The sequence below is a fragment of the Cyrtonyx montezumae genome, unplaced genomic scaffold (genome assembly GCF_038088225.1).
Source record: "Cyrtonyx montezumae isolate F1298 unplaced genomic scaffold, pur_monq_1.0 scaffold_4, whole genome shotgun sequence".
NCBI classification, from domain to species: Eukaryota; Metazoa; Chordata; class Aves; order Galliformes; family Odontophoridae; genus Cyrtonyx; species Cyrtonyx montezumae.
Genome location: NW_027072045.1, coordinates 18731209 through 18747612, shown reverse-complemented (window position 1 = coordinate 18747612; position 16404 = coordinate 18731209). Strand labels below are relative to the sequence as shown.

The 16404-nt window shown below is 53.1% G+C and overlaps 1 protein-coding gene across 1 annotated transcript; it reads left to right on the top strand.

The window, feature by feature from the left end:
* The first annotated feature begins 923 nt into the window (after positions 1 to 923).
* On the top strand, positions 924 to 14942 carry ABCC2 (ATP binding cassette subfamily C member 2). The gene is made up of 32 exons (XM_065746540.1): positions 924 to 1042; positions 1460 to 1633; positions 2005 to 2130; positions 2923 to 3057; positions 3505 to 3627; positions 3778 to 3833; positions 4346 to 4577; positions 5281 to 5462; positions 5610 to 5787; positions 5984 to 6238; positions 6490 to 6555; positions 6635 to 6772; positions 6911 to 7057; positions 7311 to 7395; positions 7634 to 7700; positions 7869 to 7995; positions 8165 to 8341; positions 8461 to 8628; positions 8919 to 9105; positions 9209 to 9341; positions 9689 to 9794; positions 10055 to 10274; positions 10488 to 10642; positions 11237 to 11392; positions 11494 to 11693; positions 12166 to 12292; positions 12566 to 12667; positions 12742 to 12885; positions 13048 to 13206; positions 13413 to 13579; positions 13713 to 13907; positions 14268 to 14942. Exons 1-32 carry the CDS (start codon positions 1001 to 1003, stop codon positions 14395 to 14397), a joined length of 4659 nt encoding a protein of 1552 aa, XP_065602612.1. The 5' UTR covers positions 924 to 1000; the 3' UTR covers positions 14398 to 14942.
* The last annotated feature ends 1462 nt before the right edge of the window (positions 14943 to 16404 follow it).

The window sequence follows — 16404 nt, the reverse complement described above, 5'->3', positions numbered from 1 at the left end:
AAGCAAGATGAGCGAGGGGACAGAGGCTTCCTATTGAATACATCACTGAGGCAAATGCAAAGACCATGGTGTGGACCACAAGGTGAGGACAGGAATGTGTTTGTAGCTCCCTCACAATTACATCAGCACTCTGGACCGAGAAGAACCCGAGGGAGTGGCTGCTCCATTCAGTGATTTTTTGCTTAACGCATCAGATTACTGCTCTCCTCAGCAGTGTATTGGTGCTGGCTGGAGGACCTAGCAATGGGGACAGCTTTGTTTACCAGAAAAAGAAGAGGATTTAATCAGACAAGGCAATAATAATTAACCAGCAGATTAGACGTTGGACCTTCCTGTGCTATTGATGACAAAGAGCTTGTTCCTGAGCAATTACTCATTGTGTCACCCTTGACTCCTGAGCTTCAAACACTGAACAATGAAACAGCAGAGTTCTGGTCTGTGAACCCTCTCCTTTTACCTAATGCTCCTTGAAATCCTGTGTGACAAAGCAAATTCTGTTAGTTTTAGAATAGCCCCATCCCCTCCAGCCCCCACCTCCCAAAGTAGCAGGATGATGGTTTAGGGTCAGACTCCTTCCAAGCGTGGCTCTCTGGCTGTCACACAGCTACTTGGGGTTGCTGGAGTGGTCACGGCTGAGGAAAGATGTGCTGCACCAACACAGTTCTTTTGTGGGAATGTACACATATCTTGGTGATGAAGGCTGTGATTTTCAAGCAATAGCTGTATGGTGCAGTGAGTCTGTGACAGCAGTTTCCCTTCCATCTTTGAGACCCCTCTATTCCCTTCCCTGGAACCCATGTGGTTCTCCAAAGCCCTTTTGGTCACTGCTTTGGCTTCAGAGTTGCACAACCCCACCAAGTTAACCATTAACTGTATGCCATCAGGTTTGATCCCAACACCAGCCAAGGGTGTGTAGGGACTTTTATCCCAAGTATCCACCCAGGACTCCCACAGTTGAGCAGAACGAGAGAAAGAGCTGCTGGCTCTGCCTGCCCCAGCCATGTCAGCAGCCCTGGAGGAGTTCTGTGGCTCCATCTTCTGGGTGAGTGGCTGTGTTGGTCCCACTGGGGTAGGATGCTTGGTGAGCAGTAAGTTGGGATGGTGAGTGCTGAGTAGGGTGGAAACAGGGGGATAGTAACTGTGCTGGTGCTATGAGCCAGGTGAGTGCCGAGCGATCCTGAGTGACTTCAGGGGAGGGTCAGGTTGGATGCTGAGAAAAGGTTCTTCACCAGAGGGTGGTAAGCATGGGACAAGCTTGCCAGGCAGCGGACACAGCCCTGAGCTGCCGGAGTGGAGTTCAGAAAGCGCCTGGACAATGCTCTCAGACATACGGTCTGATTGCTGGGTGGTCCTTTGTGGAGCCAGGGGTTGCACTCAATGATCCTTATGGATCCCTTGCAGCTCAGGATATTCTATGATTCTGTAGTTCTACAACCTGACTCTCTGTCCTTGTCCCCAGAATGACTCGTTCCTCGCTCGCCCAGATGCCGACCTGCCGGTGTGCTTCCAGCAGACAGTGCTGGTCTGGGTCCCTCTCGGCTTCCTCTGGGTTTTGGCTCCGTGGCAGCTCTGGCCCATGTGCAAATCCAAATCAAAGAGATCATCTCTGACCAAACTCTACATCATCAAACAGGTAGAGTGGGGCTGAGGGGGAACAGAGGGAAGCAGGAGCAGCCTGAGATGAGTGGTGGTGAGTAGGAAACCTCTGAGTTGGAGCTGGGTGAAGAATAAACAGATGAGAAGTGTAGGAGAGAAGGAGCACTGTGATGGAAAACCCAGAAGGAGGACCGTGATGACACATAACTGGGGCAGAGGGCACCATAGGGCTGGGATGCTCTGGGAGGGAAGTCTTTGGTGTGCATTATTGTCTCCGATATTGTGTGCTCATGTTGCGATGATGTACAGGGCTTTGTGCTTTTATCTCCAATCACGTTGTCTCCTGGTGGTTTCTAGTGCACACCATGGGCTAGTTTTTTCCTCACAACTGTCCCCCTCTCCACACAGGTGCTGGCTACGCTGCTGTTGCTGACAGCTGTGTCAGAGTTGGTCTTGACAATTGTAGAGGGCACGGGGCAGGACCCTCTGCCAGCTGTCCTGTACACCAACCCCAGCCTGTACATCGTCACCTGGGTAAGGGTCAGCGGGACAATGTGCCAAGTGTCAAGGTGTGAGATGGCAAGGCTGAGCTGCAGAAAGCTTCCATAGCACAGGGACTGGGGGGAGGCTGCATCTGTAGGAGAGCAGCCTGGGAGATGGGGGCAGAACAGCTCTAAGTATCTGTGGGAATTCTGCGGGAGGAGTTAAGAGGTGCCATAGAATTCTGAGGCAGAGGAGATCTGTGATTAATGATGGAATTCGTGGGTGAAGATTTGTAAGATTGGTCCTCGAGAATCCTAGGGGCACAGTGGCTATGTATGCAGTGGAACATGTGCACAAGAGTAGTGGATATCTTGTAGAAGTTATTGGCCAATCTAACAGTCTTAATCAACCCATAAAACTTAGGAGTTACACTGAGGAGCAAACATAATGATTCACTAATTATTACTATTTTATCACTTGGAGTCATATGCAAAGTTTAGGAGAATTGTTAACCACGGGTCTCTGACTTGTGTAATGCCAGGCTTGGAGACAATGTTCAGGAGCCAGGGTGTTGCTTTGTGCCCACTCCTCACAGCATGGCCAAGAACCTGGGGTGAGAACAGCTGAAGCATAGTGCTGGGATGCCTTCTGGCTTTGTTTTTCCCATGAGCATTTTGATCTGATGTCTCTGTGAAATAAACCTTTGCCCTGTGCAACGAACTCTGAAGTTCCTGTAGGCAAGGACCATGTGTGCCAGTGCCTGGGGATGTGTTTGAGGCATGTTTGAAGGGCCGAGCTGGTCCTGCTGCCCTGCCTGAACCTCAGTGATGTTCTTTCTCCCAGCTCCTGGTCCTGCTGATCCACGATGCGCGGCGCTTCTGCTTGTGCAGAGACTCGGTGGTACTGTTCTGCTTCTGGATCCTGTCGTTGCTCAGTGGGATCCTGCCGTTCCAGTCCCTTGTCCGGAGAGCGCTGCAGGTTGGGTTTGGCAGGAAGCTGTGTTTCTCCACATTGGGACATTGTTCTGTCCCCAAAGAAAGTAATGGAATCATAGAATACCCCGAGTTGAAATGGACCCATAAGGATCATTGAGTCACGTATGAACCTCACCCCTTGACGAGCTCTCAGTGGTATCACTGAGGTCCCAGCTGCCTTAAGGGACCTTGGGAACTAGAAGAGGAATAGCTCTTTAAATTTACCCTCTCCCTTTGAGGAAGCATGAGCACACCAGAGCTAATTTCTCCCCTTATGGACTTCTGGGAGGAGGGCAGGGGGAAGGAAAGAGGGTTGGTGAAGGGAAGCTGGGTCAGGATACAGAGCTCTGCAACTGCCCTGTTGGTCCTGGCCTTACTTGGATGCTGCCCTGAGGGCTAGGTGGCCTTGAGACAAGTCCCAGCAGTCACCCTGGGCTCCACATTTCCGCAGGACCCCATCTCGGATGTACCACGGTTTGTCCTCTTCTTCATCTCCTATGGGCTCCAGCTGCTGCTCTTTCTTGTCTCGGGCTTCTCAGATATCTCCCCAGAAGCAAAGGAAATTGCAAAGAAGGTACGAAGGGTATGCAGGGATGGGTGAGAGCACTGGGAAGGTGTCAGCAAGGGGCACAAGGAGAGCTGGAGGCTGCAGCCTGGTGTTGGTCAACACCATCTCAGCATCTGCAATGCTTCAGTACTCACTTCTCTTTCCTTTGCACTCTAGAACCCAGAAGTAACAGCCTCCATCTTGAGCTCCATCACCTTTGAGTGGTACAGCAGGTGAGCAGGGCTACAGGGAGGTCTAGGTGGCAAAATGCAGGGAGGCCTCAGCGCTGAGCTGCACAGGCTGCTATGAGCTATAGAATCATAGCATAGAATCACAGAATGGTTGGGTAGGAAGGGACCATAAAGCCCACTCAGTTCCAACTCCCTGCCATGAGCTGGTTGCCCAGGGCCCTATCCAAGAGCTGGCCAGGAGGAGCACTATGGTGCAGTCTGTACAGCCTGAACTCGAACAATTCCCACCTTGCTGTGCGCTGGTACCCTGGGCATCAGGCCCAGCCTGCAGGTAGCAGTGATTAGTCATGGCTCTGCTATTTGGCATGGAAATTGCATGGAAACTTCAGCCACACCAGGCTGCGAACACAAATCAGGGCCTGAGCTGCAGGGAGGTGGGTTTGTAGCTTTCCCTGTGTCAGTACCAGACTCTGAAAGCTCTCCATGTGCAGTAAGGACCCTCCTGCAGACACAGTGTTGGAGACATGCTAAGGGGAGATCTCTCTGCCCCACAGGATTGTTTACAAGGGCCATCGGAAGCCCTTGGAAGTAGAAGATGTCTGGGAATTGAGAGATAAAGACAGGACACAGTCGATACATGCCACTTTTGAGAAGAACATGAAAACTGCATTGAGGAAGGCCCAAGCAGAACTGGAGAAACGGAAACGCAAGAAAAGACGTCGGGAATGTGACACAGAGCATATGAATGGGATGAGCAAGGCCCAGAGCCAGGACATCCTGGTGCTGGTAAATCCCTACCCACATGTGGCATTGCATGAGACACAGAGATCCAAGCCCAGGCTTGTTGAGTAGGGTCACCTCATCTCCCCGCAGCCCCCAGTGCTGAGTTTCATGACTTTGATTCTTCAGGGCCATGGGCAAGGATGAGGAAACCCATGGCAAGGTCTTTCCCATCCTCAGCAGATCCCTATTGCTCTGAGATATTGACACTGAGATGTTCTCCATGCCCTGCAGAAGGACGGGAACCACCCTCAAGGCTGCAGTACAAGCAGCTCCCTTGTCTCTGTGTTTCCCTGCCCCATATATCTCCCAGGTCTGAGTGAAAATCACTCTGAATGAGAAGATCACAGAATCATTAAGGTTGGAAGAGACCTCTAAGATCATCCAGTCCAACCAGCAGCCCATCCTCACCATGCCCACTAGCCACGTCCCTTAGTGCCATGTCTCCACACTTCTTGAACACCTCTAGCGATTGTGACTCCACCACCTCCCTGGGCAGCCTGTGCCAATGCATCACCACTCTTTCTGAGAAGGAATCTTTCTATAATTTATCCATAATACATATAGATAGATAATGTGACAGGAGTTAAAGCTGGTTCTTCATTCAGGACACCTGGTCTGAAGGTTATGTAGCTGCCCTGGAAGCATCCTTCCAGTTGCTAAAAGGCTTAGGACCCTCTCATTTATTTCTGTGTGGACTTCCTTCTAGGAGGAGAAGCAGCCAAAGAAAAAGAAAAAGAAGGGAAGTAAAGGAGACTCCTCTCACAAGGATTACCCCAAGAAGTGGCTGATGAAAACCCTCTTTAAGGCCTTCTTGCCAAACCTCGTGCTGGCAGTGGCTTTCAAATTGGTGCACGATGGACTTGTGTTTGTCAGCCCGCAGCTGCTGAAGTGAGTCACACTTACCTGCCCCATCCTGGCCTTGCCCCCAGCCCCACCACCTCCCTGTATGCTCAGCACCCAACTGCTTGTGTTGGTTTGGAGCATCCTGGTGGGTCTGACTCTTTGGTGGGTGGCTCACGACCTCTCTGCCCCCAGGCTGCTGATCACCTTTGTGTCAGACACGGAGGCCTTTGCCTGGCAGGGGTACCTGTACAGCATCCTGCTCTTCCTGACTGCGTTGCTCCAGTCCCTCTGCCTGCAGCAGTACTTCAACTTGTGCTTCCAGCTTGGCATTAATGTGCGTGCCAGTCTCATTGCTGCTATCTACAAGAAGGTTGGTATGGCTCTGTCACCACCCCCAGCTGGCTTTCTCCCAGCTGGGCTGGGAATCCCAGCATCTCTTGCCCATCGGCCTGGGGCAAATGGCACATTTGATAGCTACCAGGATCTGAGGAGGACTTTCAGCCTGGTCTGCTGGTTTCCAACTCTGCTCCTGCAAGGTTTGCATTGACCATGATTTCTCTCTCCAGGCGCTCACCATGTCCAGTGCCACTCGCAAAGAGTCTACAGTGGGGGAGACTGTGAATCTGATGTCAGCTGATGCCCAAAGATTCATGGACATGGCCAACTTTATTCACCAGCTCTGGTCGGCACCTCTGCAAATTATCCTGTCTATTGTCTTCCTCTGGGCAGAGCTGGGCCCCTCTGTCCTGGCTGGCATTGCAGTCATGGTGCTGCTCATCCCCATAAATGGATTCCTGGTCAACAAGTCCAAAGGCATACAGGTCAGTGGTGGGAGGAAGGTTCTCTTTGTTGTTGTTCTCCCTGCTCCCCAAGCATTCCTTGTTATGCTGCAGATCTTTCCCAGACTGGGCAGTTCATCTGACTTGGGCTGGGGTAGTCATCCAGACTCACAGGATGTCTTCTCTGGATTCTGGAGCCCCCCCTTCCTTTTCCTAGAGCAGCCCAAGTGTATTCCCAAGGGTGAGATGTCTGGTTGAGGTGTAGTCATGACCTCTGGCTCTTCTGTTTGTAGGTGAGGAACATGAAGAACAAGGATGAGCGCATGAAAATAATGGGTGAAGTCCTCAGTGGAATCAAGGTGAGCAGTGGAGTGTGAACTCCCTGAAAGGCGGACGTTCTGGTGAGGCCAGCACTGGCTCACTCTGATTATCTCACAGATCCTGAAGCTTTTTGCCTGGGAGCCCTCATTTGAGAAGCGAATCAATGAGATTCGGACATGTGAGCTGAAGAACTTGCTGAAGTTCTCTTATCTGCAGTCAGTCTCTATCTTCGTGTTCTCATGTGCCCCCTTCCTGGTGAGTGCCAGCAGGTTGAGGAGAGCTGCACTTTCCTGAGAGCTGGGGTTGGGCTGGGACCAAGGGGATGGGAAGCAAGGGGAAGCAAATGAGCTGGGGTGCACACAACCACACTGATGGTGGCTTTCTCTGTCTCAGGTTTCCTTGGCCAGCTTTGCTGTCTACGTACTGGTGGATGAGAACAACGTCCTGGATGCACAGAAAGCCTTTACCTCCATCTCCCTTTTCAATGTGCTGCGCTTCCCCATGGCCATGCTGCCCTTGGTTCTCTCTTCCATGGTGCAGGTCAGCCCTCAGGAGGATCGCCTGATACCTCTGTCTGAGCCAGCACATAGGGCTCAGATGCGACATGGCCCTGGGCCTTGGATGCTCAGGGATCAGTGCACAGGGCTCTGCTGGCAGTGGGGTGGGCTCAGCCTTGCCTGTGTGATGCAGGCTTAGGGCTCAGAGGTGGGGCTGCATATGGGACGCTCTGTTTAGGGTGCTCCTGTAAGCCCACCCAGCTATGCCCCATGCCATCCTCTTTTTGCCATGGCAGACCAACGTCTCAAAGGAGAGGCTGGAGCGGTACCTGGGCGGAGAGGATCTGGACTCTTCAGCTATCCACCATGACTTCATCCCAGGTAGGTAAAATAATCTGGGTTAGGCCCTGTGGGTAGCAGGCCGACTTGATGTCGCCCCATTGAGCAGCAGGCAGAGCATAATGAACTGGGCACCATGGGGCATTTCAGAGGTGGATCTGTGCAGGTGAAAGATTGTATGGCAGGTTTTGGGGGTGGTGCAGGCCGGTTGGGTTGGGATCCCCAGTCCAATCCTAAGGCTGTGCTTTCTCAGCCCTGAGGTGCATCTCTTTGCTGACAGGCAGTGCTGTGCGTTTCTCAGAGGCCACGTTTGCCTGGGAGCAGGACGGGAACGCTGTGATAAAAGAGTAAGTGCTGTGTGCCATGTGGGGCCTGATGGGTCCTTCTCCCTCTAAGCTTTTAGTTGGGTAAGGCAGTGGCCTCTTTACAGTGTCACTCCAGGTGAACCCCCAGCTGTGCTGTACTCTGTGTTGGTCCTGTGCAGGAGCTGCTCACTTGACTCTTCTGTCTTGCAGCGTCACCTTAGACATCAAACCTGGGAGCCTGGTGGCTGTGGTTGGGGCTGTGGGCTCAGGGAAGTCTTCACTGGTGTCAGCCATGCTAGGGGAGATGGAGAACATCAAAGGACACATCAATATCCAGGTGAGAGGGGCTGGCTGGTGCAAGGGGCTGTCACAAACAGGCAGTGGGGCAGGCACTGGGTGACCATGCAGCCCCCTGGTGAGGGATGAGAGTGGTTGTGAGAGGCGGGAGGTGATCATGTTTGGACCAATGCTCTGGTGATGACCCTGTTCTTGTATCCCTCTGCCAGGGCTCCTTGGCCTATGTCCCCCAGCAGGCCTGGATCCAGAATGCCACGCTGAAAGACAACATCCTTTTTGGGTCAGAGCTGGATGAAGCCAGGTATCAGAAGGTCATCAAGGCCTGCGCCCTCCTTCCAGACCTGGAACTACTACCTGCGGGCGACCAGACAGAGATTGGAGAGAAGGTATCAGCCCTGGGCACTGTGCAGTGGGGATGAGCAAACATGCGGTGAATACATGTGGCAGAGGAAAGGACCATCACCCCGTGGCAGCCTGGGGCTCATGGAGGTTTCTTCCCATTCAGGGCATTAACCTGAGCGGGGGCCAGAAGCAGCGTGTCAGCTTGGCCCGGGCAGTGTACAACGATGCGGACATCTACATCTTGGATGACCCACTGTCTGCCGTGGATGCGCACGTTGGCAAGCACCTCTTTGAGCATGTGCTGGGACCTAAAGGGCTGCTGCAAAAGAAGGTGAGCACCTTGTGCCCTCCTTCCTGGGACATGTCCAGACAGTAATGTCTCTGGCACTGTGATGCCCATCCTCCTGGGAAGGTACTTGCTTGAGACAGAGAAGGGATCCTGTGACATTCAGGTAGGCAGGAGAGTCGTAGGGGGATGTGGAGAAGGGAAGGGTGCCCTGTGTCCCCATGGCCAGGTGGTGATAAGCAGAGAGGTTCTCAAGCAGAGGTCAGCCCAAGGCTTGGGGTGCAAGGGGTGTTCTGATTTCACCACCCTCCAACCACAGTGCCGTTTTATTGCAGACACGGATCTTGGTGACGCACAGCATCAGTTTCCTGCCCCAGGTTGATAACATCGTGGTGCTGGTCGCAGGAGCAGTGTCTGAACACGGTTCCTACAGCACCCTGCTTGCAAACAGGGGAGCCTTTGCCCAGTTCCTGAACTCATATGGCAGCCAGGAGGAAGATGCTACAGATGAGACTACTGCAGGTACTGGGAATGCTGCTGGGCATAGGGGACATGTGCATGTCTTGAGATTCTGAAAGCTCCCAGACTCTATTTGTTGATTTGTCTGTCATTTCCATGTCTGTAGATATTGCTTTAAGTGGGGTTGAAGAGCAGGGGGATGAAGGTATGGAGCCTTGCGTGGAGGACGGACCTGATGATGTGGTGACCATGACACTGAAGCGAGAGGCCAGCATCCATCGCAGAGAATTCAGCCGCAGGTAGGGACTCAGCCAGAGCTCTCCACCCTCTCCCCTGCTTCCTGCGTTGCCCTGTAGGAGGATCAGAGCACTTCACTGGGGACGTTCCTGCAGAGAAGGGGCTGGGAACTTCCCTTCCTGCTTCTAACCCTGGTTATGCTGGGTCAGGAACATCTGATGTTTTGCTTTTACTTGCCTTGCTGTGACCTTGTGGTCTTCCAAAAAGCTTGTTCAAAGCCGCCCATGTAGGGACACTCATCCCAGAGGGCTCCAGCACTAGTGTCCCAGCGCAACGTGGGGATGCACCTCCTGAGCAGGACCTCCAGAGCAGCAGCCTGTGATTAATGTTGCCCATCACTTCCCTGCAGCATCAGTATGCAGAGCACCACTTCCGTGAAGAAGGCCCAGGAGGAGCCCGTTGAGAAGATAAAAGGCCAGAAGCTGATTGAGAAGGAAGCTGTGGAAACTGGCAAGGTGAGGAGGATGGAGAAGAAGGCAGAGAGGGGAACTGTACTGACCTTGACTCTTGCCAAGAGAACCCAGTGCCACCTTCCTGGGGTCCTGTTGCAGCCAGGAGATGCTGAACTGACACAGCACTTCATTGAACTGGTGGCCAAAGTCCCTGACAGTGCAGTGTGGTGGAGAGAGGACTGAGGGCAGCAAGTCCAAAGTTGTGCTGGGTGTCACTGGCTGTGATTTGCTGGGCAGTGATGACAGCCTGAATGGCTCCACAGGTGAAGTTCTCCATGTACCTGCGGTATCTGCGTGCTGTTGGTTGGGGCTTTTCCTTCTGGGTTACCATGGGCTACGTGGGACAGTACATTGCCTATGTGGGGACCAACCTGTGGCTCAGTGCCTGGACTGACGATGCAGAGCGTTACCAGAATGAGACCTACCCCGTGCAGCAGCGAGACCTGCGGATCGGCGTCTTTGGGGCGCTGGGGGTTTCACAGGGTGAGTGTGGGGACACAGAGTGCTGCTTACTCAGTGATGTGGTCCAGCAGGGATAAGGCTGGTGGGATGCAGCTACTGGGGCACGGCGAGGAGGTGGGGTGCAGCAGGTCATAGCAGGACACTGCACAGCTTCACTGTTCCATGTGTCCCATGACCACCTGGGGCCAGTGTCACACGTGAGCTGGGGTTGACTGCTCTGTGCTCTCCTTGCAGCTCTCTTCCTGCTCCTTGCAACCATCCTGTCTTCTCACGGTGCCATGCAAGCCTCCCGGATCATGCACGAGCAGCTTCTCAGTAACATCCTACATGTTCCCATGAGCTTTTTTGACACAACTCCCACTGGCCGCATTGTGAACAGGTTTGCCAAGGTAGGAGAACAGCCCTCATGTGGAGAAGGTGTTCTGGCAAGTCTGGGGGGTGTTGAGTGGTGCCATGTTCTGTGAAATAGAAGGGTGTGGTGAGTGCGTGGCTCACCATAAGGTTAACCACATTCTGGGCTGTATGTAGGAGAAAGAGAGTGGCCAGCAAATTACGGGAGATTACTTATCTGCTCAGTGCAAGGGAGGCCACAGCTGGATGCTGAGTCCTGTTTTGTGGCCACCTGGCCAGGAGGGATGCAGAAAAACTGAAGAGGGTTCAGAGTAGATTACAGAGAGAGGCAGGAGCCTAGAGCTCATGTCTGGTAATGAGCTGCCCCGAGACAATGAGAGGGACAACAAAAATATGCAGTCAATGTAAATTACTTTGTAAAATCTAATTATTGAAAGCTTCTCTGTTAATTCAGCTGCTCCCAAGCTAGGAGCTGTGGTCCTAAGTGTGACTTTTACGTTGATACAGTATGATACAATATTTTTGCAAGGGTTTTGCTTTGAGTTAAAGTATGGGTGCACAGGAATCCTGTATATGTGGACCCTCTCTCTGGGGTCACTGACTGCTTTTCCCTACTTCTTTCTACACTGCAGGACATCTTCACAGTAGATGAGACTATCCCCATGTCCTTCCGTAGCTGGCTCAACTGTTTCATGGGTATCATTAGCACACTGGTCATGATCATCTTGGCCACCCCATTCTTTGCTATTGTTATTGTTCCCTTGGGCATCTTCTACTACTTTGTGCTGGTGAGTAGCTGGGGCCTGAGAATAGCTCTTGCCCTGCCTGGAGCAGTGTCACTGTGGCTGTTGGGACCTGTGTTGGTAACCAAGCTGTCCCCTCATTTCAGCGCTTCTACATCTCCACATCACGCCAGCTGCGGCGCCTGGACTCTGTCACCAGGTCTCCCATCTACTCCCACTTTGGTGAGACAGTGTCAGGCCTCTCTGTCATCCGGGCCTACGGACACCAACAGCGCTTCCTGCAGCAAAATGAGAAGACGATGGACATCAACCAGAAGTGTGTTTACTCCTGGATAATCTCAAACAGGTCAGTTTGCTCTTTATGCCTCAGCTTTCCGCATCCAGAGACTTCTGGTCCTGGGGGAGGTTCTGGAGATGCTGAAGTCCTCTCGTAATCATAGAATCACAGAATGATTTGAGTTGGAAGGGACCCTTAAGTGTGATCTAGTCTGATCCGCTGTGATGAACAAGAACACCTACAGCTCAATCAGGACATGCTTTGAGGGTCTGTGTAGGAACTGGAAGAGCTTTTGGATAGGGCCACCATCAGTGGAAGGAGGACTTTTAGTGTGATTTTGAAAGCTCCTATAAAGTATCCAAAGCCTGGGCAGAGTGAGCTGTGCTGTCAAGGATGGGTTCTGGAACGATGCTGATGCTCCAGGCCAGGCAGAGTGTGATGTGGGCACTGCCTGGTGCTGGTGTGTGGTGCTGAGCTCGGCACTGGTGGGATGCTGGTCTCACTGGTTGACCCTGTGCTGGGCCATGCTCTCCTGGTGCAGGTGGCTGGCCATCCGCTTGGAGTTTGTTGGGAGCCTGGTGGTCTTCTTCTCTGCACTTCTGGCTGTGATTTCAAAACAGACTTTGGAGGGCGGCCTTGTGGGACTCTCCATCTCTTCTGCCCTCAACGTGAGTCAGTGAAAGTTTCTTCTGTTAGGTTTTTGGGCTGGTGGCTCTGTGCTGGCTGCATGATGCTGCCGCACATTCATCTGTGGTGTGGGGAGAGGGGATTGGCTGGAGTGTCTGATGGAGAGAGAGATCACCTGGGGATTGAAGCCAGGGGAATATGCATCCATGTGTAATAGGGATGCTTGCTGACGTGGGAAAGAGCATGTTTCTGATGAGCTCTCAACAGAAGATGGTTGTTCCTGGGTCCCACTGAACTCTGGCTCTGCCATGCAGGTGACCCAGACACTGAACTGGCTGGTGCGGGTGTCTTCAGAGCTGGAGACAAATATTGTGGCTGTGGAGCGGGTGCACGAGTACACAAAGGTCAAGAGAGAGGTAAGGAGAGAAGGGTGTGGGCCAACACCTGCTGCACAGCTTGGTGCAGCCCCCTAACCTTCCTGTGCCCCCAGGCTCCATGGGTAACAGATAAGCGCCCACCCCATGGCTGGCCCAGCAAAGGTGAGATCCAGTTTGTGGATTACAAAGTTCGGTACCGACCTGAACTGGAACTGGTTCTTCACGGGATCACCTGTAATATTGAGAGTACTGAGAAGGTGAGGGCCTCTCCACCCACACTGCACCCTTTCCCTAACTGCACTGTGTTACTATTGGGTCTGTGCTCTTTTTGGCCTGGAGAAGGCCCACCAGGTGAAGATGAGAGCAGCCACTCTGTTATTTTCAGCCCTGTTAGCTGAACTAAACATGTGCTTCCACAGGTTGGGGTTGTGGGCCGGACTGGGGCTGGAAAATCCTCCCTCACCAACTGCCTCTTCCGCGTGCTGGAGGCTGCTGGGGGAAAGATCATCATCGATGGGTTGGACATAGCGACCATTGGCTTGCACGACCTGCGCCAGAACCTCACCATCATCCCCCAGGTGAGCTGACTCTGGCTTCCCTGCACCCCACTGCTGCACAGCACTGCACCTCATGGCCCTTAGCACCTCCCTGGGTGCTGCAGGGATTGCACCCAAAGCATCCTCAATCAGCACCACCTCCCTGCCCAGAGGCAGATAGCAGGGCAAGTATGCAGCCCTGCTGAATGGACACAGTGGGAATAAACACTCTGTGCTGTCCCTGGCAGGACCCCGTGCTCTTCACCGGCACCCTGCGGATGAACCTGGACCCCTTTGACCAGTACCCTGATGAGGAGGTGTGGAAGGCCCTGGAGCTGGCTCACCTTAAGACATATGTGCAAGAACTTCCTGAGAGGCTGCAGCACATCGTGAGCGAGGGAGGGGAGAACCTGAGGTGAGCAAAGGAACTGAAGCGTGCCCTGCTCCCAGCCCTTCTCCTGGGACTAGGAATGGGTTGTGGTGGGGTGGGGGGCTGAGACACGCACCCTCTGTTTACCTGGTAACTCACATGCCCCACCTCCTCCCAGCGTTGGGCAGAGACAGCTTGTGTGTCTGGCCCGGGCCCTTCTCCGCAAAGCCAAGATCCTCATCCTGGATGAAGCGACAGCAGCTGTGGATCTGGAAACTGATCACTTAATCCAGACAACAATCCGGAGCGCATTTGCTGACTGCACTGTCCTGACCATTGCCCACCGCCTCCACACCATCATGGATAGCAACAGGTACCACTGGGCACACAAATGGGGCTCAGGGCTCCTGGGGTGGGGAGAGGTGGCCAGCAGGAGACACAAGGATGCAGCCAGAGGGGCGGGGGGGGGTGGGGTCGCAATGCCCAGGAGAGTAACGCACAACTTCTGGGAGTGCAGAACAGAGGAGGAGAAAAATGGTCACAAATTAGTTATGCTTTTGAGGGGAGTAATGTTTTTGGGACCTGCTACAGCAGCAGACCCCAGAGGGGTTGTTGACACCAAATACGTTTTGCCATCCGGCACAGAGATGAGAGCACTTAGTGAGAGGTGAACTGCACAGCGTGGGGCTGGTGCTGGCAGCACTAAGCAGGTGTTCTCACTGCCCCCTGCCAGGGTGATGGTGATGCACGCAGGGAAGATTGTGGAATATGACAGCCCCGAGAAGCTGCTCCAGAAGCAGGGCGTCTTCTCTGCAATGGCAAAGGACGCCGGCATCACAAACACAGAAACCACCACGCTGTAGGCAGAGTGCAGCAGCGTGCAGCTTGTGTGTGAGCAGCTTCCTCCTGCTGGGACTCACCCACCCGGCACCTGGATCTCCCTGCAGCTGGACTGCCCAGGACTTTGTCTCTACAGCTGGGAAATGAAGGGGAGAAAGCGACTTCTCTGGCTAGCAGGGACAGAAGATACGGACTTGAGCTGTTACCTGCTACTGTGCCCCACCAGCTGTGCACATGAGGATCTCGAGCTGCATAACTTACAGAGGAGAAAGTTATGTCAGGCAGGGAGACCGTGGACCCCACAGGGTTCCAAGTTTTTGTACTTCATTATGCCAGGGGAACCTAGCTGAGAGATGCTGTAGCACTACTGAATGAAACCTGCAGTATAATCCGAGTGAACGTTATAATTTATTTACCTCTTGTAACTGTTTCTACTCTTCCCACTAAAAGTCTGATTTTGAAGTATGCTACATAAGCCTCGGTTCAGCTTTAAACCTGACCAGCAGGTACAGAGGTTATGCAAATAAATGTGGGGGGAGGTCCAAGTCATGTGGCACAGATGGACCCAGGACTCTGCCCCAGCCATGAACTCGCTGGCAGCAGAGGTGGAGGAACCTTCTCTGTGGCTGCAGCTCCTCATTCATTTGCATTGCAATCAAGAGGCAGTCCCTAAGGCTACAGTAAGCACTGCTGGGGCACGCCCCAAACCTGACAGCAGTGCAGACAAGCCACAGAAACTGTGGACTCATAGACAGGATACACCAACACACACGCACATACCACACACACAGAACGTAGTGGTTATCATCGGCAAACCCGTGACCCTTTGTTCTTGGGCATCAAGCCAAGAGCTGCAGCACTGACAGACTGTGTGCATGCTGTGCACCTGCATGGACAGAACGGAGCAAGAGCCTTCCCCATGGCTGGTGGCAAGAAGGATGCAAACCACACACAACGCAGCTGTGTCACGTAACACAGCAGCCAGAGAGGGCAGTGCAATCTATCCTGGTCTAGAGGGAGGTGTCCCTGCCTATAGCATGGGGCTGGAACAAGACAGATCTTCAAGGCCCCTTCCAACCCAAACCATTCTACGATTCCAGGATCTTAATGAGGACCCCACTGAAACGTAAATGGTCCTGCAGGGTCCATGTGAAGACTGTGAGCTTTGCCCTCAGCATCTTCACACACCAAGCATTTCCCATCTCTGCCCCAGCACCTGCACAGGTTCTTCCTATACACAAGGGCAAACCTTTATTTATGGAGCAGCAGTACAGGGGACACAAACACTGCCCCAAAGAGAAAAGGGGCTTCCTTCCTTCAAGTCATGGCAGCAGCACATAAGACACAGCACTCCTGCAAAGGGCACAGCATCCTTCCCAGAACATAAGCACTATCTGCAGTGCCTTGCAGCATGCACAAGTAAGGCACTTCTGATCAGAACCCACAAAAACAAGGCTGCAGGACAACCAGTGCTTTGCTTTTTGTCTTACTCCAGAGGAGCCATGTGGGCACACCAGAACAAAGAGGGGGTCCTGGACACTGGAGACAGTATGGAGACAAGGCAAGATGGTGTTCAGAACCCACAGCTCATCTGGGAGGCCAGTGCCTAATGCTACTGCTAGCAGCAGAGCTCAGAGAGGCCCCAGCTCCAGGAGTCCAAGGACATGGACACAGTACCTGTCCAGGCTCTGCTGTGGGTACTCCTGGAGGCTGGGCTCACTGTTGAACTACTCACAGCAATTCTCAGAGCAGCTTCCTCTGGCCAGAAAAGATGTCCCTGGCCAGGGGTACTGCACAGACTGGCAGGACCTGCTGCTGCTAAGGCGCAGAGAACATGTTCACAAGGCTCTAGGCTGCTTTTAACACTATTTGGCTAAAGATGGCCTCAGCAACAGCCTTCCCAACTTAAATCCACAGTAGCTTCCTCAGCCTTAGTTGAGCCATTCGACCTTGGGCAACAGCCCACTCTGCTCCTAGCTGGAGGATAAAACAGCACAGGGGGACTGCAGCTGGTCCATGCCTTTAAGCAA